We start from the raw sequence: 21484 nt of genomic DNA on the forward strand, positions 1-21484 counted from the left end.
TCAAACGCCTACAGCTTGAATTCTGTATGTATAATCATGGGTGTTCACTCCCCTCCAGTGGTCATAGTGAGGAACTGCAAAATTAAATTTACAAACTTGCGTCAATGCAGATATACTAGCATACTTAAACTTCCAGTAAATACTTTTAGAATAGCGACCAAACAAAAGCAATTGGAAAGCGTATTGTTAATGACACAGTGTGAGACTACATCTTCACATTCTTTATTGGGAACAATACAGATGGGGGGGATTGTATTGTTTTTAATGTATAAAATACTTTGTGTTACAATGTATTTGTATGAAAAGTGCTATGCAAATAAAGTCTGATTTATACTCATTATTATTATTATTATTATTATTATTATTATTATTATTATTATTATTATTATTAGTAGTAGTAGTAGTAGTAGTAGTAGTAGTAGTAGTATTCTTTGGATGTATCATTAAAGGACAGGTTCACAATTGTTAAAGTATGTCTTAAAACAACAGTCAGGTGCCCAAACAAACACTGAAACAGGTTTTTCTTGCTGTAAACATTCCTCCTGTTCATACTGATCATTAGAAGAACCCTCATAATGCACTTATGACTCAAGTGATGGGGGCTCTCTTCTATGCAAAAAATGTATTTAAAAGTTTATCTGAAGTTAATATAAAACTTCAGTCGTCCTAATGAGTCAAATCTAGTCAATATCTTTTAACATTAGTCTTTTTAGTGCCAAAGTTCCTCTTTTTGTCGGTATACTTCCACTGCAGCTTAACAAGGAAATACTGTATGAGGAAACACAAAGAGGGAATTTGATGCTAAAAAAGACTGTAAATGTGGCAAATATCCACTTGATATGACTAACTCAGACTGCTGAAGCCTCATATAAGCTTCAGATAAACTTCTGAAAGCATTTCTGTACAAAACAACTGTGTGTACACCATCACTTACATTGAAAGCACATTTGAAGGGGATCTTTTAATAGCCAGTATGAACAGCAGGAATGATTGCAGCGAGGAAAACCTCTTTCAGTGTTCATATGGGCACCTGACTGTTGCTTTAAGACAGACCGGAAAAATGTGAACGTGTCCTTTAACTGGGAAGCCGCAGTTTACTAGGAGCTCCTGAACGCATCACGGTGGGGGCGGTGTTTGAAAAGTTTTCAGGAAGTTTTAAGACAAACCGAAACTGTGTCAACTCTGACAGGAAGAGTTATACAGCTCGTTTTTTAACTGTTTTGACTGTGTTGAAACAAAAAGAAAAAAATGCAGAGCAGTGCTTACGGGGCCTCGTTGGCCGGCGGTGCTTTTGACTTAGAGAACTTTGTAAAACAGCCTCAAACCATTTTGCGCTGCCTGAGTTGGGTGAGTGACTCCACGGAAACGTTAACGTTAGCATCACTGTTAGCCAGCTGTCACAACACCGACTTTATGTGAACAGATGTGAGCTGCCAGGCTCGACACACATCAGCCAGTGATACGTCCTGCTAGCTTAATGAACTGCCAGCATCGGACATAAACTGCGGTTTAGCTTGAAATCTTTGACAAATATTTAATCAAGCGCCAATAAGATGCATTTTCTTGAGCACTTGTTGACATAAGCTAATGTTAGCTAGCGTGGCCAGTGCTGTGTCACCGCAGTAACTGCCAGTTTCCCCACCTGATGATAGACGATATGTTTGGCTTTAACTTTATTTGTGTTGGTTAGTCTGGTGTTAAAACTGGACCAGGACCTTTTAAAACTCAGAGAGGACGCTGTTCTGTTTTTCTGAAGTGTTTGAACTGTTAGAAACGATCGGGAATTTAACCTTTTCTGGTTTGACAGTCGTTCTAAAATGCATGTAGGTCAGTTAGATTAAGTTGTTGTGTTGTAAACGTTCTTGCAAAGTGAATTATATAGTAATAATAATGACAATATGCTTCATTTATGTAGCACTTTTCAAAAAACACTTTCTTTGAAATAGGACAAAAACTCAAAACTAAGTTATAACATTAAACCTATATATATTTTAAGTGATTACAGTTTGCATCTTTGATCTCCTCTGGCAAGTCTTTTCAAAATCTAGGAGCCCTGACAGCAAAATGTCTGTCACCTTTATTTGTGTTTGAGATATTGAAAAAAACAAGAATAGAAGCATCTGAGTTAGGCACCAAAAGGTCAGAAATGGAAGTCTAGGTCCCTCAGGGATTGAAAAGAAATTAGTATGATTAGCCTATGTAATTAAATTGAGATAATCAGTGCAGAGATGCCAGTATCAGTGAAATGTGAATGTAAAGCTGCTTTTAACTATTTTTTTCATTATTGATTAATCTGTCAAATATTATCTTGATTAATCATATGGTCCATGAAATGTCAAAAAACCAATAACCAAAAACAAGGACATTACAAGTCTTTAGGAGCCCAAGTTACCGTTTTATGTCTTGTTTTATCTGACGAGCTTTAGAGAGTAAAGGCAAATCTGCACATCTGAGTAGCTGGAACCAGACAATATTTGCCTTTTTTGTTTTTCTTGTGCAAACTGTAACAATCATTTAAATAGTTTCAGCTCCGCTGTAGTGTGAAAAGTGGATCAGAAACAAGGATCCTTCACAAAAAGATGTTGCTGTATTTTACAGTGTTAAAACAAATCAGGAATTGAAACTTTTCTATCGTCATCTGTCGGGTTCCACTTGTCTGAACTGGTTTGAGATGTTTTAATATGAATTCAAATTTTTTTTTTTTTTTTAAAATAGTGAAAGCTTTCCTCTAATGTGAATCATGTGATAAGAATCACGCTGCCTCACAGCTGCTCGACTTAAAACATGCACATACACCCCCCCCCCCCCCCCCCCCCCTTTTTTTTTTTTTTTTCCTTTCATGCAGCTATTTTCCATCGTGGTCTTTGCAACCATCACAGCAGAGGGCTACATTAACCCGACAACCACGAAAGAGGCCAAGTGCATGTTCAACGAAAATGACAGCGCCTGCAACTACGGGGTGGGAATCGGTGTCCTGGCCTTCTTGGCTTGTGTTATCTTCCTCATGCTGGACGCCTACTTCCCACAGATCAGCAACGCCAAGGATAGAAAATACATTGTTATAGGAGATTTGGTCTTCTCAGGTGAGAGTCAGGTTTCACTGTAGTCTTTTCATACTAAAATAACAGAGATGTGCCCAAAAACAGGAAGTGAAACCTAGTTGAGGTTAAAGCTGCCATCATATTTCATGTTAATCCTGACTGTTCATTTCTCTGCTTTGAATCGACGCGGGGCAGCGGCTTGGACGTTCCTGTGGTTCATCTGCTTCTGTGTCCTGGCCAACCAGTGGTCCAAAACCACTAACTCCTCCGCTGTTGCTGCTGATGCCGCCCGGGCTGTCGTGGCATTTTCTTTCTTCTCAATCATCACCTGGGTGAGTGTCGTGTGGCAGGCATTTGACTAACAGTCATTTGATAACACACAGCTCAGCTCAACAATTCAGACAAGATATCTGCAGGTGTTAAAGTACTGAATCCAGCTTCCTCAAAACAGGCTTTAGAAGGTATTTAAAAGTCTTGCATTTCATTTAGTTTTAAGAATATTTACTTGAATGTTTTTCTTGTCTGCTGTAGGAAGTAATTTATTTATTTAATTATTTATTTTTTTGCATGTGTTTGGGGGCTATCAGGAGACATCTATAAATTACAAGTGAGACTGGTGTGACAGTGGTTTGTGCATGGAGGAAGCTGTTCAGTCCTTTTTTGTGGACTTTGAGTCTGCTAGCTATAGCTAAAGTGGCTGGGAAGCTCATCCATTCACAATCAGCAAGTGTCAATTTTAGCAAAACTGTAAATGAACTTAATAAATTAACCATTTTTCAGTGGTTAATCCATCTCTCCATTTTGTGCTGCTTATGTGTCCAGGTTGCATTAATTTAATTAATTGTATTATTAGAAATCATTTTAAAAATGTGTTTATTATATTAACAAATAATTGTAGGCCATATTGGTCCTGGTGGTTTTCCATCATACTTTTGTGAAACAGGTATTAAATTGCATTATATATGGCTGCTGAATCTCTGTTCTTCTCTCAACAGGGTCTGTTGTCCTACTTTGCTTATGGACGATATCGCCAAGGTGTGAGTGACTTTGACCAGGAGTACAGAGACCCGGCCAACGACCACACCACCCCGTACCCACCAGCTCCGTACGCCAGCAGCGGCCCCACGGGCTACCAGCAGTCACCTTTCTCCCACAGTCAGGAGCAGCCCGGAGAGTACCAGCCGCCAGCTTACTGAAGGACTGAGATTCAAAACTCATGAATCTGACAGGGGAGTTTTCTTTTTTAAATAAAAGACGTGTGCCAATGGTTCATTTGCAACTCGGGACTGTTCCCTGCACTCCAAATTTTCTTCCTGCAGAACATGTTTGCATATTTTTGGGTGCACTGATATGTTTTTAGTGTGTCTCATTGTTGTAAGTAGTTTGGTGGATGTTTGCTGCATTGTTGAGAATGCCACACACAGCAGGCTGATTCTGAAGATATTTTTGTGTTGGAAATTGGAGGATGACTGTGCAATTGTTATCTTTGTACCAAAAAAAAGTGTAGTTATTTCAGTGCCTCTTTTGTTTCAGTTCAATTTGAGAGCAGTTTAATATCAAAGCACTAATCAACAAACAGGTTAGGATTACTTTGCTGCTGGGAAATCTGCTTTGCATTGCTTAAATGGACAGTTGAGTTTTGATTTTCATTTTTTTTTGTTCTTTTTCATGAATGTGTTACTGTCTAGTACATTTTTTCATATAGAGCAGTTCAACAACTGTAATTTCGCAATACAGTTCCTCAGAAATTATTAACGTTCTTTGTTTTTTGCGACACAAGAAACCCATGTTTTTTTAATCAGTGGGTGCTTCGAAAATGTTCCTTCAGTAACTACTGTAATCCTCTTATTTTTGTTTTTTTTAATAATCAACCACTGAAAATGGATTTTGTGCACTGAAAAACACAATGTTAATTTCCATTATCTGATCTAAGATTGTTAATTTCATGTTTTAAATCTTCTACTACTACAACTTAGTTTAGTATTTAAGGGTGTCTTTTTTGTTAAGGTAGCAAAACCATACATTTATATCAGCTACCTCTGTAGAAGTTGAATGTGCCTTTCTTGAGTTTAGTTCAATTCAGCAAATATTTCAGCCACGGTTTGATTTCAAGAATTCAAGAGTGATATTGTGGTAAATTGACATATTTATTATCTTACTTAATCCTCTCAGCCCTGTTATATGACAATCACATAATAATTTTACTTTTTTTCCTCTTGCTTCTCCTTGTTTTTCTCACGGTGTTGGACCTTTTTTACACATGTTGCAGTCTTACTGTTATACACAATGGCTTCACAATAATTCTCCACTCGAGTGCCTTGTACAGTATTCTGTATCACACAGGGTTTGCCAATAAAAACTGTTCCCATTTTGAACCTCTGGGTCAGCCCATGATTTATATCCTCCTTTGAAGAAAGAACAGGACTCTGCCTACGTTCTGCTCCCTTGGCAAATATTTGAGTAGTGATTGTGTTGATGAATGTGTAAGAACTTTGCAAACTGTGGAGACAGCACTGAAATGCTTTAAAGACATCATTATATGCACACTTTACAGAACTGCACCAAAACAGAGATGACTGATGTGCATAGTTTCACATTATAACCAACGTTGCATGAATTAATTGCACCAGAGTTATTGAGAGTTCATACAGTAAGTGTCGGGTTATGTGTACAGCAATGAAAATGACTGCAGAATAACTGGATAAAAATGGAAAAGGAATAATATTCACCATAACCTTTAGTGTCATGTATTTGGTTTTACTTTTAACCAAAACGTTTTAAGGTTTTATTGTCATTCCAACACATTGTACATATAAAGGAATTAAATTCACCTTACTTGGGTCCCAATTCAATCAAGTGAAATCACAAAATATGGGAATGAAATGCTGAAAGTGCCTAGTTGTAGTAGTAGTAGTAGTAATAATAATAATAATAATAATAATAATAATAATAATAAGTACTATACATAATAAAAAATAAGTATAACATTTAAAAAGCCCTCAAAGATTGAGTGAGTTTTGCTTAAGTTATATGAAGCATTTATTTGAATTAGTAATGCTAGCAATAATGAATATCTGACATTTTGACAAATACAAATGCAGTGTGTGTTAAGTTTGCGTTGTGATTGTTAAACCTTTAACACAGTTTCCTCTTTTTGCCTCTTATATAGCCGCAGTATAACATTAAGTAAATAAGATACGTTATATTTTCACCTAGAAATATCTGTTAAAATTGAATTAATGCTGGACTAATATTTCTTCTGTATTGTAATGGGCTGAGTAAGCTTGGTTAAAGGAAGGCAGATTCAGACCACGCAGTGTGCCGTGTTGCCACGTACTACTCATATTTCCGAGGGCACGTGAAGGCAGCGTTTGACAAACTCTCTCGCATCCACTCTGCGCGATCTGTCGTCATCAGCAGATACAGGAAGTAATGATCGGCTGTCTGGTAAACGGAGAACGGTGGAAAAAGAAGCCGAGGAAGGATTCAGGAAGCGATACAATAATGACATCTGACTTACAAACCTTCAGCAAATTGTGAGCTGAAGATCTGACATTTGCGGTGAGTGCGAAGACAACAGAGGGACAGCAGGGTCCGGGAATAAGTCGGGTAGCTAGTTTCTGAACGCGCATTTGTGATGGCATCTTGGTTAACCTCTGCGCTGCTGGCAAGACAGGGACATGAACTAACACACACACACTCACACACACACACACACACACACGCACACAATCTGCATCTGTGTATCTGTGTATATGTGTGTGTGTGTGTGTGTGTGTGTGTGTGTGTGTGTGTGTGTGTGTGTGTGATCTAAAATCATCGCGATTAATAATATAAACAATGCAAATATTAAGTTTTCCAACAGTGTGATGTGCTTAACCATTCACTTCAGTTAAAGGCCTGGAAACAGCAACGTGTGGATGCTCTCTCCCAATCATGCCCTGCAGCAGCACTTGCCTCAGAGGGCTCCAATGTAAAGACCACAGCAATTGGTTCTCAAAGGTCTACATTTAAATAAGAAACACCTGAACATCGACTTTGTGCATCCATGTATAATTCAGGCTCTTCTCATTGGACAAAGCCACTTAAAATCAGCTCTTTGCACATCTGTTAGGGGGTTCCTTGACATGCTGAAGTTTAAGAATCTGCCTTACAGCACCAAGTGAGCTATTTATGGGCCTTACACATATCTGGCTCCTTGATCTGTTTCCTTTGAAGCACACTCCCCCCACCCCCCAGGGTGTCACCCTTTATGGTGTCACCGAGGGGCTCAGCAGATAATCTTCTCACAATTTTCACATGAGGGACCCACAGACTTGCATGCAATAAGATTTGTCTGGTTGGTCTCTAAATGGATAGGACTTCATGTAGAATTGTGTAGCAGTCGTCATTGTGTTGAACATGATGTCATCAAAGTTATTGAGCAATATGACTCTGAGAAGATGAGACGTGGCACGCTTACTAATTCATAATTCATTAGCTTTAAAACTTTGTTGATTAATCGTTTTGGTGATCGACAGGAAGTCAATTGGCAACAGTTTGGCTCATCAAAAACTAAGTGCTAAAAGTTGCTGCTTTTCTTTTTCTCGTGTGATAGTAAAGTGAATCTCTTTGGGGTTTTGTGCTGCTGGTCTGACAAAACAAGACAAATGATGATGTCACCTTGGACTTTAGGAACTTGTGATGGGTATTTTCACTTTTTTCTGACATCTCATAGACCAAACTAGCAATTGTTTAATCAATCAAATTAAAAACCTGAAGTGAATTTAGCTTTGCGCAGGGCTAAAATGGGATAAAATGTTCTGTCAAGAGTATGTATAATTGTAGTTGCTATGTTGATCCTGCTCATTGACATGCATGGACTACAGTGCAACCAGAAATATTAAACTGATTGCTACCTCAGTACAAACTGCATTGTAATATCTCTGATGGTTGGCAGATTTCGAATGTCTCATGTTATATATCATCATATCACCTTTTTATATTACATCCTCTCATTGTGTGAACTTGTCAAATTAAACTCTTTCAATCAGAACCACTCTGAGAGGCTCAGGCGTTGTTTACTGATTCATAATTCATGCACTTTTCATCTTCTTGGACTCAAGCCCAGACAGACTGACAGTTAAATCATTTATTAACAAATAGTACGTTGGGGTCCCTATAGCTTCCCTGTTGAGTGTGTAACTGCTCTGCTGTTGTAATCAGGCTTATCTCTGGCCTCAGACTAATTGCATCACAGCAGCACTTCTGCTGTGGATCTAAGTTATTGTTGTCACTATAGGTTTGTTTTTAACTTCTATTCAGCTTGCCAGATTTGTAGATTTTCACATTCACATAGATAGTGTAATTGTGCAGGTAATAAATGTTTTCCTAACCTCTGGTACCTGGCCATTCAAAGGTTACTATGTAACTGTTTTGGCCTCCTGCAAGGGTTTGCCCCTTTGGACTGGATCATAATCCTCCAAGTGTAGTCAAAGTTCACCACCATTGTAACAACCCTTAGTCATGGTTGCAAGCGAGCAGAAATAAAGTTTAGAGCTCAGGACAAAGTGTGGAGGTCTGCTGTAGGACAGCGAGGTAAATTTGATGACGCAAGTTCAGCGCTCTGGCAGGAGGAGACGGAGGGGTAAGATGTTCAACTCCTGTGTTTCAGTGAAGGTGATCTGGACAAAATCAAAATCTGTTGCATAAAAAAACAGTGTTTTAAGTTAATTAGCGTCAGCCACTTGTTGGTGTGTTTCAGAGAGCAAACAGTAGTTTTCTTGCCTCAGAGTGCAGCCCTGATGTTGCTGCCATAATGGACTGCTGTTTGGCTCAGGGCCCTCTTATGAAAGAGTCTTTCAGCTCCTGCTCTCCTTTTCAGAGAAATGCAGCCATGTTTAGGCTCCTGAGGCTGAGTTTAGAGGTCCCTGGAATTTGGTTTATAGTAGATTACACAAAATTTCTACTCCAGTGAGCCTGGTGGTGTCCCTCCGAGCGTAGAGAACAACAGACGGCTCACAACACATTTGCTTTGCAGTGCTTCAAGGTTTTGTTGATTTCCTTGATTTAACTCAGAGGTCACATGAGTTTGTAGGGCTGCAAGCATCAGTAAACTGTCTTACTAGTTTTGCTGTGTTTGGAATATGTTGTCATTGTGAGACTTTTCTGCTTGTGGCATCACATTTTCTGTATTATGTGCTTGTGAAGTGTGTTTGTTGTTCACCTCTTCATTTGCTAAACTTAAGTATCTACTTCTTAGCTTGCCTTTTGTCAGTTATATAAAGTTAAATATAAATTTAACTGAATAGATTAGATGAGAGAGCAACAGAGGATTATTTTCATTATCCATTAATCTGCTGATTATTTTCTTGATTGATATCTAAATCATTTGGTCTATTAAGCATTGGAAATTGTGAAAAATGTGCATCACAATTTCCTAGAGCCCAGAGTAACATCTTCAGATGTCTTATTTTGTCCGACTCACAGTCCAAAACTCAAATATATTCAATTTACTGTAATGTAAACCAGCAACTTTGTACATTTAAGAAGCTGGAAACATCAAATGTTTGACATTCTTGTTTTGAAATGCTTCAAAATTGTCATTAATTTAATTTTGTCTCAGCTCTCGACTAAACAGGCCATCAAGTGAAAAAGTGTTATATATGACATTAATCTGTTGATTTTAATATATATATATATTTTAAATGAGCTAGCCTAATTGTTTAAAAAAGTTTAAAAAATGTCAAAATGGTGAAAAATGCCCATCACAAGTGCCCAGAGTACAAGATGAGGTCTTCAAATATCTTTTTATGTTTGAACAACAGTCCAAACCCAAAGATATTTAATTAAAACAGACAAAAGAAGCAAATCTTCATATTGGAGAAGCTGGAACTAGTGAGTGTATGTTATTTTTGCTTAATTGATTAACAGAATTGTTGGTTATTAATTTTCTGCCCACGGACTAATCGATTAATTGAAAAATTGTTTCAGCACTAGCATCAGCAGCTAATCAGGGGTGTGATTTGTGACTGTCAGCTGGCTGGTTTTGTATTTCAGATTTACCTGTTCACAGCAGCCGTCCCTTTATTGTCACTGAACGGGCCCCTCCCAGTCTCCACGTTGACAAGGCACACTTGTGGCCACCTGATATTCATTCAATCTGGCAGAGTCGGACTACTTCCTGCTTCTTGTCACATAATGCTTAACTGGGCATACACTCACAGTGTCTCATGTGAGCTCTTTGCCACATTTAAAATAATATTTCAACTATAGGCTGGAATGAAGGACCTGCCTGCATCCGGGACCAAATATTTGATTTAGAGGCCAAGAGATTCAACTTATGGACAGTATGTGAGTAGGTTATAGTTGAGATGTATTGCGTAAATGTCATTAGTAATGTCATGTTGTAGGTTGGGTTGTAGGCCTTTGTCTTTAGATAACTTGTATTGTTCCAAGATTTGTTTGCAAATTAAATTAAATATATCATTATGGTAAATAATTTTCTTACAGATAGGCCCAGGTATCTGCCTAATTATGTGTCTTACTCAGGTGTTATTTTAAGTGGATCCTTCTAATGCACATCACAGGTTTTAGGATTTAGGAACATTTAGACCAAGCCCTTCAGTCTACTTTTGGTATTTGCTCACAGGAAAAGCAGGTGTAACAACTCTTTTCTTCCAACTGAAACGGTATCTTTCCACTCCAGCCTTTCCCTACACCTCAACTTTACATGGAATATTCTGCTAAAACATGATCATATATTACCTGAATGGTTACCCGCATTCGAGGAACAGTAATCATACTAAAACAGTTCAATATTGATTCTTAAAGAGGATTTTCAAGGGCCCTTATGAATCTTATGACAATATAGCCTAAGTCTTTTACTGTTGAAATTTGAGGCCAAAATGTACTAGAACTTCAACAAACGATTATTTTTATTATCGATTAATCCGCTGATTATTTTCACGATTAATTGATTAATCATTTGGCCAATAAAACATCAGGAAATGGTGAAAAACACCTGTCCAAAACCCTGAAATATTAAATTTACAGTAATGTAAGACCAAGAAAAGCAACAAATTCTCAAATTTGAGAGCCTTGAAGCAAGCATTTGCTTGAAAAATGACTAAAAGATTATTCGATTATCAAAATAGTTGCTTAATTGTTGATCAACTAAGTATTGCAGCTCCGTATTGTACCTGCCTTCAGTGTTATGGTGGGACCTTGATTATTGGCTATTGTAGACTACTAAAAACTGAAATTTATCAACTAGTCACTCAATCAATTATAGAATGAAAGAGGGCAGCACAAAACATGAGCCATCCTTTTTTGATCTATGTACAGACATGACTTACAGTCTCTCTCGATTTTTCTCTAGGTCACTCCAGTCCTCCGTCCTCCATGCCTGCTCCCCCAGGCTTCACTCGACTGGAGCAGAATGAGCCTATGAACACTCTACGTATCTCTGTCGGAGGCCTCCCCATGTTGGCTTCCATGGCCAACACCACTGACCCTCGTTTCCGCCTGAAGCGGAAGCCCATTGTGGTGGTGGCCGTCTCACTGGCCTTTCTTCTGCTGCTCTTCATGCACTGGGGCTCAGGCTTCCGATCCCGCTCCTATGGCTCACAGAGCTGGAAAGCCAGCCGAGGTGACACCCAGCAGTCTGATTCCCATTACAATGACACTTACCCCCTCAGTCCACCAGAGCGCACGCAGCAGGGCACCCGCTACCGCATTGGGGTCATTGCCGACCTGGACACAAGCTCTCGTAGTGACAAGAAGCTGACATGGTTCAGCTACATGCGGCGTGGGTACCTGTTGGTGTCCCAGAGTGGTGACAAGGTAGCGGTTGAATGGGATGTGGACAGGGTGGTGCTGGAAAGCCATCTAGCGGAGAAGGGCAGGGGTATGGAGCTGTCTGAGCTTTTGGTGTTCAACGGGAAGCTTTACAGCGTTGATGACAGGACGGGCATCATCTACCACATTGACGGTGACAAGGCTGTGCCCTGGGTCATTTTACCTGACGGTGATGGCAGTGTTGCCAAAGGTTGGTATTACCCTAGTCTCATATGCCGTAATTCACAGGTTCCTGAGCACCAGATTGAAACAGTGCTTTCTAAAATTTCTCCTGACAGGGTTCAAAGCAGAGTGGCTTGCAGTGAAGGATGAGCACCTGTATGTCGGTGGACTGGGGAAGGAGTGGACCACCACTGAAGGCGAGTTTGTCAACAACAACCCAGAGTGGGTGAAAGTAGTAGGCTTCAGAGGGGATGTGCACCATGAGAACTGGGTTCCAAAGTACAAATCACTGAAGTCTGCTGCAGGAATAGAGCCTCCAGGTGAGGATGTAAATCTGGTCTCACTAACGACTGCTGTTGGTACCATTTTTTCTCTTTGCTTTACTCTTCACCATATTCCTTTGGATTTCCGCAGGTTATCTCATTCATGAGTCAGCAGCTTGGAGCGACACACTGCAGCGCTGGTTTTTCCTCCCTCGCCGCGCCAGCAAGGAGCGTTATGAGGAGACGGCAGACGAGCGGCGTGGCACGAACCTCGTTCTCAGCTGCTCACCAGATTTCAAAGACATCACCGTGAGTCAAGTGGGTTCGCTCAACCCCACTCACGGTTTCTCCTCCTTCAAGTTTGTCCCCAACACGGACGACCAGATCATTCTGGCACTCAAGTCAGAAGAAGATGCGGGAAAGATTGCCACATACATCATGGCGTTTACACTTGATGGACGCATCCTTCTACCTGAAACCAAGATTGGTGATGTGAAATATGAGGGCTTGGAGTTCATTTAGAGGGCTTGTTCTTGAGGCCACTGCACTGTGGTTCTATTTTGTTTACAATCCACTCACTGTTGAAGTTACTCTACTTGCTGCTTCCTTATTGAGTTTATGAAAGACATAACTCCAGCCCTCAAAGGATCATCTTCACTACAAAGAGAAGAACTATGGTCTGAGACTGTAAAATATGGTCCTGTTTTGGGTGTTGAGAAAGTGCCAGTCAAACAATGCCAGCATGTCTTGAGATGGATCTTCTTCTTCTCAGACCAAGTGTGGCCCTCAACAGTACTGTAGCCTTTCTTATAATGAATGTACAAAAGATAGATTTATAAGACTGTGATTTCCATGCACATACTATACACTCTCAACAGGTCAAAGGTTTGTTTTTATCCTCTGCTCCATAGTAAAGCAACATCACTCTGTACAAGCCAAACCTGCAATTTTCAGTAGGATAACTAAAAGTTTGTTTTTATTCTTCATAAAACATTATTTGAAGGACATTTTGGTGAAAATTGAATTTTACTGTATGTAATTTTTTTAGGGGGCCGTCTGAGTAAAATTTTGATCACTATTTGCTGAGTCTTGTCATGTAGCTCATATGTGCATGTCTCTACAAAACCAGTTAAACATAATATTGACATTGTCCTCAAACAAGTTTCGAGCGGACCAAAAACAGTTGCGCAACGACCAGGTTTTCTGCTTTATTGTGAAAAGAAACTCAGGGAAAGCAGCAGGAATACAGAAGTGAACCCCACTGTGTTTAGCATAAAAGCAGTGAGATTCATGTTGCAGACTTCAAAAGGGAGAGGCACATTTGAGGACAACAGGACTTAATAGCCAGAGGGAGGAAGGTAATGTGGCTTCATTACAGTATATGTAAATTTTGCTTTTTAACTTTGACCTTCAATTTTTAATGCACAGATTCAGCAAAGTCAGTTTCAAGTTTAGAGGATTGCATCAGTTAAAAAAAAACTGCAATCCATCTTGATGAAAACAATAATGTAAAGGCAAAAGCTATGGCGGTTTTGTATTCACTCTTAAAATCAATAAATGGACTGATTTTTATTCAAAAAGCAAAAGTACACTTTGTTTCTTTGTTACTCTTGATTAAGATCAAATATCTCTCTCGTCTGCTTTTTGTCATTATCTGTGTCAGAGTCCTAAACTGGTGGTTGGAAATGCTGATACATCGAAACATACACACTCTGTGGCTTCTGCTACTTCTTCATGTCTCTGGAAGTGCACTCAAATTTAACCTGTTCAGTAAGTCAACAAAAGTACATCTTATTTATGTGACAACTAATAAAATGTTAATGACGTTGCCATGAAAGTAATTCATGGGGAGGAAAACAGTCTCAATTATTATTATTATTATTATTATTAACGTATAACTGTATACTGTGCAGTGTCTGTATTATATGCTTTTGCAAATATGATTTGACCCTGCTCATTCAACACAGAATGTAGATTACCTGGACGTCTGGATGACCTCTGTACTATCATAGTCTAATATCCTACACCTGTGATCACATACAGAGAGGACATCTGATGCACAGGAAGGTGATGTGAGGCTGTTTGGCTCTCAGAGCGCTTCAGAGGGCCGTGTGGAGATCTACCACGATGGGAAATGGGGAACAGTGTGTGATGATGGCTGGGACATGGCTGAGGCCCAGGTGGTGTGTCGTCAGCTCCACTTCCCTGGAGCCAAATCTGTTGTCGTAGGGAAGGAGTACGGACAAGGTGCCTGCTACTTCCATTTATCCCCCACCAGAGGGCAGTGAAACATTTGTAATGACTGAAGAGTTGTGATTTGAGGTTTAACATACTAATGCCACAAATTCAGCCCTCTGAATGGGGTCTGTTTAATGTGTTATTGCCACAAAAATTAACACACCCTTTAATTTTACATCATAGCATCTGGACCTATTTGGCTGGATGATATCACATGTAAAGGCACAGAGAACCATCTGACTACTTGTGATTTCAAAGGCTGGGGAGTGACTGACTGCACCCACAAAGAGGATGTTGGAGTTATTTGTGACTCAGGTAGGTATTTAAACTCTTACAAGACAAACAGAGCCTTTATACAGAACACATAACTCCATCTGATTCAGTAGAAATAAAGTTGATGATCACTGCTTACCACCCTTCATGCACATTTTCTATCAAGTGCTTATCCCAATGATGATTTGTGATTCCAGGCACAAATGTGACCATCAATAATTCTACACACTCTCTGGACCACAGTATCAGTCTGTCTGGTGACCTCGGCCAAATCTTTGACAGTGGGGATGGCTGCGACTTCCAGATCACAGTCCAGAGTACCACTGGAAACAAACAGGAGGATGGAACCTCAGAGATGCTTGGGACAACGATCTGTGCACACAAAATGATTCTCTCACAATTCCCACTCTTCAATACTTCAAAGGGGATGACTAGTGTCACGGTCAACGTCGACCAGTCTTGCCAACCACATTTCACCTCCTTCATTAGGTACACATAGGATTGTAGTCCTGCCACTGTGGGAGATTGTGCAGCACCACATTATTTTATATAATTTATTGAAACAGCTATGACATGTATTGCTTCAAGATACTGAATTCAATTTGATTTTAGGTGTTTTGTGAGTATGTAAATAGAAATACTTGGTGACCACAGATAATATATTAATTACAGTTTTTGTCAGCAAAATAACTGGAAAACATCTTCTTCATATTCTACAATTTGGTTCTTGACAGGTACCTTTACACCCACAAGATAGATGTGACCTTCTCCTCTGTGCAGTGCATCCATTCAATGGCCTCAAAGTTTGGGGTGAAGCAGCTGATGGAGGACACAGGCCGGCTGTTCACCAAAATCCTCCCAGAGGACACCTCATTTCATACCCAGCTATCCCTTCACAAATATGCAGTGGAAACTGGGGACTTGGTCCTCCAGGAGAACTGTATCCAGTACCTGGCCTGGAACTACCAAAACCTGACCAGGTCCCCTGCTTGGCCACACCTCCCTGTGGAGGTCATCGGAGCCCTTTTAGCACGCTCAGACCTGGTGGTGCCAAATGAATATTTTCTGCTTCAGACTGTGGAGAGCTGGATTCTGGAGAAGGACAACTCAACCAGTTTGGAAACCCAGGCTGACCTGTTGAGCCACATTCGTTTCCCTATGATCCCTGCTGAGACACTGTATGAGTTGGAGTCCAACTCGTCACTCTACAGCACCCATAAGAATATGTATCGTGAGAACATGTTGAAAGCACTTCAGTTTAATGTTCTGCTCTTCAACAATCTTCAGACCAACCCAAATTTCAACAAAGAAGATGATGATTACCAGCCTAGGATCTACACTTCTGACCCATGGAGCACTACAGTGGAACGTCCCAAGGACACAGAACCAGTCCGTACCCATTATCCATCTTCATACAACCGTAGGAGGCAGCATGGCTATGGTTATGGCTATGACTATGGTTATATTTATCCCACCGCCAGTCCATATAGTCAAGCCGCAACCAAGTCATTCAGCACACCTGTCCACAACAGCATGATCTTTAAGGACAAAAAGATTCGGTGGGAGGCAAATGTCTTCAAGAACAAACGTGAGTGTTCAAACAAAGGTCTGACATGCGAGTCATTCCCTGTGGCAAGGCTGGCTCCCCAAAACCACCTTTCCCAGAACAACATCCTCTTTCGTAACCGGCTCCTGATGATGTGCCAAGGCAAGTACATCTGTCAGGTTCAGGACTTCAAAGTCAACCTGGCTCATATCGCTGTGAACAGTACCCAGGTTCTGGCCTATCCTTGTCCTGATGACCAGTACACCTACCGCTTTGTTGTGAGACCAGCGTATGTTTGATCCAGCAGCATTGCCAGGCTGAATATTTCTCATACCTGATCAATTTGACAGCTTATTATTCAATATATTGCAATCAAATACTTACAATATGATCTTTGTGAATGATTTTTTTCTCTGTTGATTAGCTACAAATATATAACCTGACTGTGCTTTAATTTGTGTCAAGTATCCTTTCCTAAACCTTTTTTTTCATTCAATTATAAATCAATGGATATCAAGATCCTTTTCTGTGTGTGTCGTCACTTTCATGTTAAAAGACCTAATTTCTCCCTCACAAGAGCAACAGGAAATATAAATCTTAATCTGGAGTTTATCCAGATATGAGACACATTAAATGACAAGTATAAACGGGCCCAAGCTATAATCATCAGACATTCATAGCTTCACTTTCTTGGACATTGTGAACCTTTCAGTTCTAGGAGAGCCAAATTAACACTATAATATATGAGTGTACTCACTCAAGATGTTTTAGCCCAGTACTGTCCAAAATTTTAACTGCACTGACTCCAACATGAACCCTGCTGCTTAAAATAACTGCCATCATGATCTCAGCCATTTTGCTGTGGTCCAGCTCACTGAAGGGTTCATATGCACACATCATTAGGCCTACTATGACTTGTGAAATGAACTAGTATTATGCATTTACATGGGAGAAGCTAAAATTAACTCTGCTAAATGCCATTACTAGCTTAAAGGAATGGTATTACAGTTTGGGAAATATGCTTATATTTCTGCCAGAGAGTTATTTGATAAGATCAATACGATTATCATGTTTGTCGGGTGAATATGAAGCTACAGCACAGCCAGCAGTCATAGCTAGTTTAGCACAAATAATGGAAATGGGGAAACAGCTAGCTTGGCTCTGTCAAACTGGTAACAAAACTGCTAACAGCATCTCTAAAGCTTACTAATTAACACGCTATATCTCATTGGTTTAATCCGTAAAGAAAACGAAGAGTAAAAACATCAATTCATCGTTTTACAAGGGATCATGCTGGACTATGTCATGGCTGCAGTGTCCATTGGCAACTGGTCCCAGCCAAAAAATAGGCATACATAACCACCTGCAAAACACTGAATATGATGTTTTTACACTTTGTGTTTTGTAGGGATAAAACAAACTGTATAATGTGTGAATTAGTGAGCTTTGGAGGTGCTGCTAGGCAGATTTTGTGGCCTTTGAACAAAGCCAGGCTAGCTGTGACCCCCCTTTTTCCAATCTTTGTGTTAAGCTAAGCTAAGCTAAGCTAAGCAGGTGCTGGCTATAGCCTTGTATTTAATGGGCAGATATGAGAGTGGTATTGATCTTCTCAACCAACTCTCTGCCAGAAAGCAAATAAGCACATTTCTCAAAATGTTGAACCATTCCTTTAATTAACAAGACATCTGCCCCAACATTGAGCGATTATGTTTCACTGCTGCAGTTTTAGGTCTAGCTAAAATAATTCAAATTTCCTCAGTCACCTGTCCAACAGAATGAAAACAACAAACTTCAAACATGCCAGCTCGTCCAACATTCACTGACTAGATAATGATTGTGAAAGGAGAAGTTGTATTTACAGGGGATTGAGGATGATTTCCTCTTTTTTTCAGTTTCCTCTTTGTGAATCATGGAATCTTCCCAAACTATTGTTTTTCACAACATATGCACACCAGAATGTCTTCCAAGTATTTATGCATATCTACTTCCCAAAACCGACAGTCACATTAACAACATGCAGGCCTACATGCCTGGGCAGGTGGGTTCAGTTTCTGAGAAATGCGTCTGTCTGTAGCTGCACCAAATCATGACAGAGCCTATTAAAAAATGACTGAGTAATTGTTAAGATTGCGTGATCACTGATAACATGGAAAGATCACTCCTCATCACTCATAGTTCAGCATTGTAGAAACTCACAGCACTGGTTTCGTTGGACATAGTACGGAGTGCCATACTTTATGCTTTATGAGTCATTCACAAATAATCTTGTGCCATTGCTGCGTGCTCTATGTAAGGTAATGAATACATGTAATTTTAACGTCATGGGAAGATGCCGAGGGAAAGTTTTGATATTTCGTCAAAGGGTAGACTTGTTTTGCTCTGACTAATATCTGGCTGCATTTTCATTGTTGTGTCATGTTACCAACCAAATAATTGCTCACATGTGTCATGACATGGGTTGTTTGTTTGGTTTGTCCCAGAATTTTGAAATTCCATTCAATGGTCTTTATAAACGATGATTTAAGTAATCTTAACTCCAATGCCCTCCTGAAATATCTAAATTTCCCCTTATTGTAGATAAAACTAAGTGTGTTTTGATGAAGACACACAACAAAAAATTATGCTATTAGCAACCATTAAAAGAAAGAAGTGTGGCTTATAGTCACACAAATGTCAGAGCAAATCCAACAGTAAACACAAAAGGAGAGGGAGATGTACTAAGTGTATACCTTTGTGTATTTATTTACATTTATCAGGTGGACATTAATACTTTTTTGAGTTGAGTTGAGACAATAATGTGTCTGTATTGTCACTACAGTTTGTTTCATTGCCCCTAGGAATATATATATATATATTTTTTTTTTTTTTCCGGTAAATTTCATTTGCTTTGTGTGTGCATTGTTTTAAACTCGGTGTGGTGGTGGTGATGCTGGACGATTAGTTATGTACCTCTCTCCCCGTCTCTCAATTTCGTGTCTCACCAATTATAGGGAGTATGAATTGTTTATATCATTTAGTTAGTTACATTATTTCTTGTTTCTGTCACATATCTGGTGGTGCGATATGCTTTGAATGAGAGCGAGAGTGCAGTATTCAATGAAAGCCTGTTCGTAAAGGACTGCCTATGGCCTGTTCCCTGAAATCAACTAAAATACATGAGGAAGCTCATGATGTCATTACATAGACCTCCTCTCAACACCCCAACTCTGACTCACTTCCACTACAACATGAGTTATTTTACAAGTGCGGGTTTGTTTCGTTTTCTTAGGTGAAAGTTCAATTTAATGCATGTCTTATGTGACTATTGCCCTGAAATCAACTCAAGTACGTGTATCTGTGTATATGTATCTGTAAACAGTAACTCATTGTCATCATGACGTCATTACATAGACTTCCTCTCAACACCCCCAACTCTGACTCACTTCCAACGCCCCTGAGTACAACGAAACACTGAACAATACTTTTTTAGGCCACCGAAATGTTGAAATGAACTTTCATTAACTGAAAATATAATGAAATAGCGACAGCTATGGCTATACCTAGTCTGTGGGGTTGAAAAGGTTAAACACGTGTTCTACGTGCTTTGCACTTTATATACAGCTACAAGGGAAATAACTACGACATAAGTTATTTTACAAGTGCGGGTTTGTTTCATTTTCTTAGGTGAAAGTTCAAGTGAATGCATGTCTTACGTGACAATTTCCCTGAAATCAACTCAAGTACGTGAGGAAGCTCTGTAAACAGTAACTCATTGTCGTCATGACGTCATTACATAGACTTCCTCTCAACACCCCCAACTCTGACTGACTTCCAACGTCCCTGAGTACAACGAAACGCTGTACAACACTTTTTGCGCCACCAAAATGTTAAAATTAACTTTCGTGAACTGAAAATACAATGAAATAGCGACGGCTACGGCTATACTCTATGAATCTGGGGTTACGCCATGATTACCTTACCTAACCAATGTTGTCTCCATGGTAGAGACTTATCAATCACAACATCCTACGTCATAATGTATACAAGGCTTTATTGTCTATTTTACTCTACATAGGACCATATTTTGCAAAATGAACATCTGTATTGAAGAAGACTTTAAACTAGCGAATGAGACCATAAACTCGTTAGGAAAGTGTTTACTGTGGTAATAAATCAAAAAAGAAGTAGAATCATTTTCTCATAGACTTCCATACAATCGGACTTCGTTTTAGAACCAGTAGAGTCACCCCCTGCTGACCATTAGAGAGAATGCAGGTTTAAGTGACTTTCGCATTGGCTTCACTTTTCAAAACTACCCACTTGGCTGCCTTGCAGGGTAAGACGGTGATAGACAGATGGTTCATCCAATCACCTGCCAAGTATTTTTTGAAAGTGACTGCCCATTTCCAAGCAGTTGCCAAGGATGACTTCTCAGATTGTTCTGTGTAGTGAATGATCAGCTGCATAACAAGCTTTTTTCACAATAGACACTTCTGTGGGGTTGAAAAGGTTAAATACTTGTTCTACGTGCTTTGTACTTCTTATCACATGCTGCCTCAGACATCCTGGTCATGGTCTGATAGCATGGTAATACTACAGAGGAAATGACTACAACAGAAGTTATTTTACAATTGCAGGTTTGTTTCATTATTTTAAGTGAAAGTTCCAGTGAATGCATGTCTTACATGATAATTCCCCTGAAATCACCTCAAGTACATGAGAAGGCTCGGCAGACAACAATTCATTGTTTCATTGTGACTGTTATATTGTGGACAGTGCAGACCATTACACCCCCGAGCCGAGGGTGGAATTTTACTCTTATTTTTTTTTTCTTTCTGGCAGATGCTTTCCTCCTTCTTGCTTTCCCTGAAGTGAATTTGCTAACTCTGATTCACTGTCTCACACTGTCACCAATAAAATGTGCATTGCCGTACTGATGAATGGAAAATCATGGGAATTACCCTAAGGCTGCGGCTGGGTCACATCAAAACAAAGATGGTTAAGAGGTGGGGGGAGGACATGCTGCAGGGGATGGATAGTGGAAAAGCTACACGGTGGGCAACAGAGAAGAGGGGGAGTCAGAGGATGTGGGTCACTGCCACAGCACCCACCAGTTCCCGCAATGAGACCCTCTTTTTCTGTCT

The 21484-nt window shown here is 39.7% G+C and overlaps 3 protein-coding genes across 6 annotated transcripts; all 3 read left to right on the forward strand.

The window, feature by feature from the left end:
• Positions 1-1125: 1125 nt before the first annotated feature.
• syngr2a (synaptogyrin 2a) lies at positions 1126-5416 on the forward strand. Its single transcript, XM_044331552.1, has 4 exons — positions 1126-1347; positions 2846-3083; positions 3237-3373; positions 4037-5416. Exons 1-4 carry the CDS (start codon positions 1249-1251, stop codon positions 4235-4237), a joined length of 675 nt encoding a protein of 224 aa, XP_044187487.1. The 5' UTR covers positions 1126-1248; the 3' UTR covers positions 4238-5416.
• A 1031-nt stretch (positions 5417-6447) lies between these two features.
• Positions 6448-13893, forward strand: cant1a (calcium activated nucleotidase 1a). Of its 4 annotated transcripts, XM_044332184.1 has the most exons (5): positions 6448-6602; positions 6934-7043; positions 11401-12069; positions 12158-12361; positions 12456-13893. In XM_044332184.1, exons 3-5 carry the CDS (start codon positions 11424-11426, stop codon positions 12824-12826), a joined length of 1221 nt encoding a protein of 406 aa, XP_044188119.1. In that variant the 5' UTR covers positions 6448-6602; positions 6934-7043; positions 11401-11423; the 3' UTR covers positions 12827-13893. The 4 variants fall into 4 exon arrangements, with proteins under 4 accessions (XP_044188119.1, XP_044188118.1, XP_044188117.1 ...); XM_044332183.1 differs by lacking the exon at positions 6934-7043; XM_044332182.1 differs by lacking the exons at positions 6448-6602; positions 6934-7043 and adding an exon at positions 7709-8667.
• Positions 13572-16880, forward strand: LOC122967502 (galectin-3-binding protein A-like). The gene is made up of 6 exons (XM_044332181.1): positions 13572-13662; positions 13968-14074; positions 14348-14551; positions 14726-14857; positions 15013-15304; positions 15550-16880. The coding sequence occupies exons 2-6, from the start codon at positions 13990-13992 to the stop codon at positions 16658-16660; spliced, it is 1824 nt and encodes a 607-aa protein (XP_044188116.1). The 5' UTR covers positions 13572-13662; positions 13968-13989; the 3' UTR covers positions 16661-16880.
• Positions 16881-21484: the final 4604 nt, after the last annotated feature.

Source organism: Thunnus albacares, chromosome 17, assembly GCF_914725855.1.
Source record: "Thunnus albacares chromosome 17, fThuAlb1.1, whole genome shotgun sequence".
Taxonomy (NCBI): Eukaryota; Metazoa; Chordata; class Actinopteri; order Scombriformes; family Scombridae; genus Thunnus; species Thunnus albacares.

What these genes read in the sequence shown, in the direction of transcription:
- syngr2a (XM_044331552.1), top strand. Translation starts at nt 1,249, where the DNA reads ATGCAGAGCAGTGCTTACGGGGCCTCGTTGGCCGGCGGTGCTTTTGAC. An exon ending in TTTTGCGCTGCCTGAGTTGG is followed by an intron (nt 1,348 to 2,845) that starts GTGAGTGACTCC and finishes CCTTTCATGCAG; the next exon opens with CTATTTTCCATCGTGGTCTT. An exon ending in AGGAGATTTGGTCTTCTCAG is followed by an intron (nt 3,084 to 3,236) that starts GTGAGAGTCAGG and finishes GACGCGGGGCAG; the next exon opens with CGGCTTGGACGTTCCTGTGG.
- cant1a (XM_044332182.1), top strand. Translation starts at nt 8,628, where the DNA reads ATGACGCAAGTTCAGCGCTCTGGCAGGAGGAGACGGAGGG. An exon ending in TGGCAGGAGGAGACGGAGGG is followed by an intron (nt 8,668 to 11,400) that starts GTAAGATGTTCA and finishes ATTTTTCTCTAG; the next exon opens with GTCACTCCAGTCCTCCGTCC. An exon ending in TGCAGGAATAGAGCCTCCAG is followed by an intron (nt 12,362 to 12,455) that starts GTGAGGATGTAA and finishes GGATTTCCGCAG; the next exon opens with GTTATCTCATTCATGAGTCA.
- LOC122967502 (XM_044332181.1), top strand. Translation starts at nt 13,990, where the DNA reads ATGCTGATACATCGAAACATACACACTCTGTGGCTTCTGCTACTTCTT. An exon ending in ACTCAAATTTAACCTGTTCA is followed by an intron (nt 14,075 to 14,347) that starts GTAAGTCAACAA and finishes GATCACATACAG; the next exon opens with AGAGGACATCTGATGCACAG. An exon ending in CATTTCACCTCCTTCATTAG is followed by an intron (nt 15,305 to 15,549) that starts GTACACATAGGA and finishes GGTTCTTGACAG; the next exon opens with GTACCTTTACACCCACAAGA.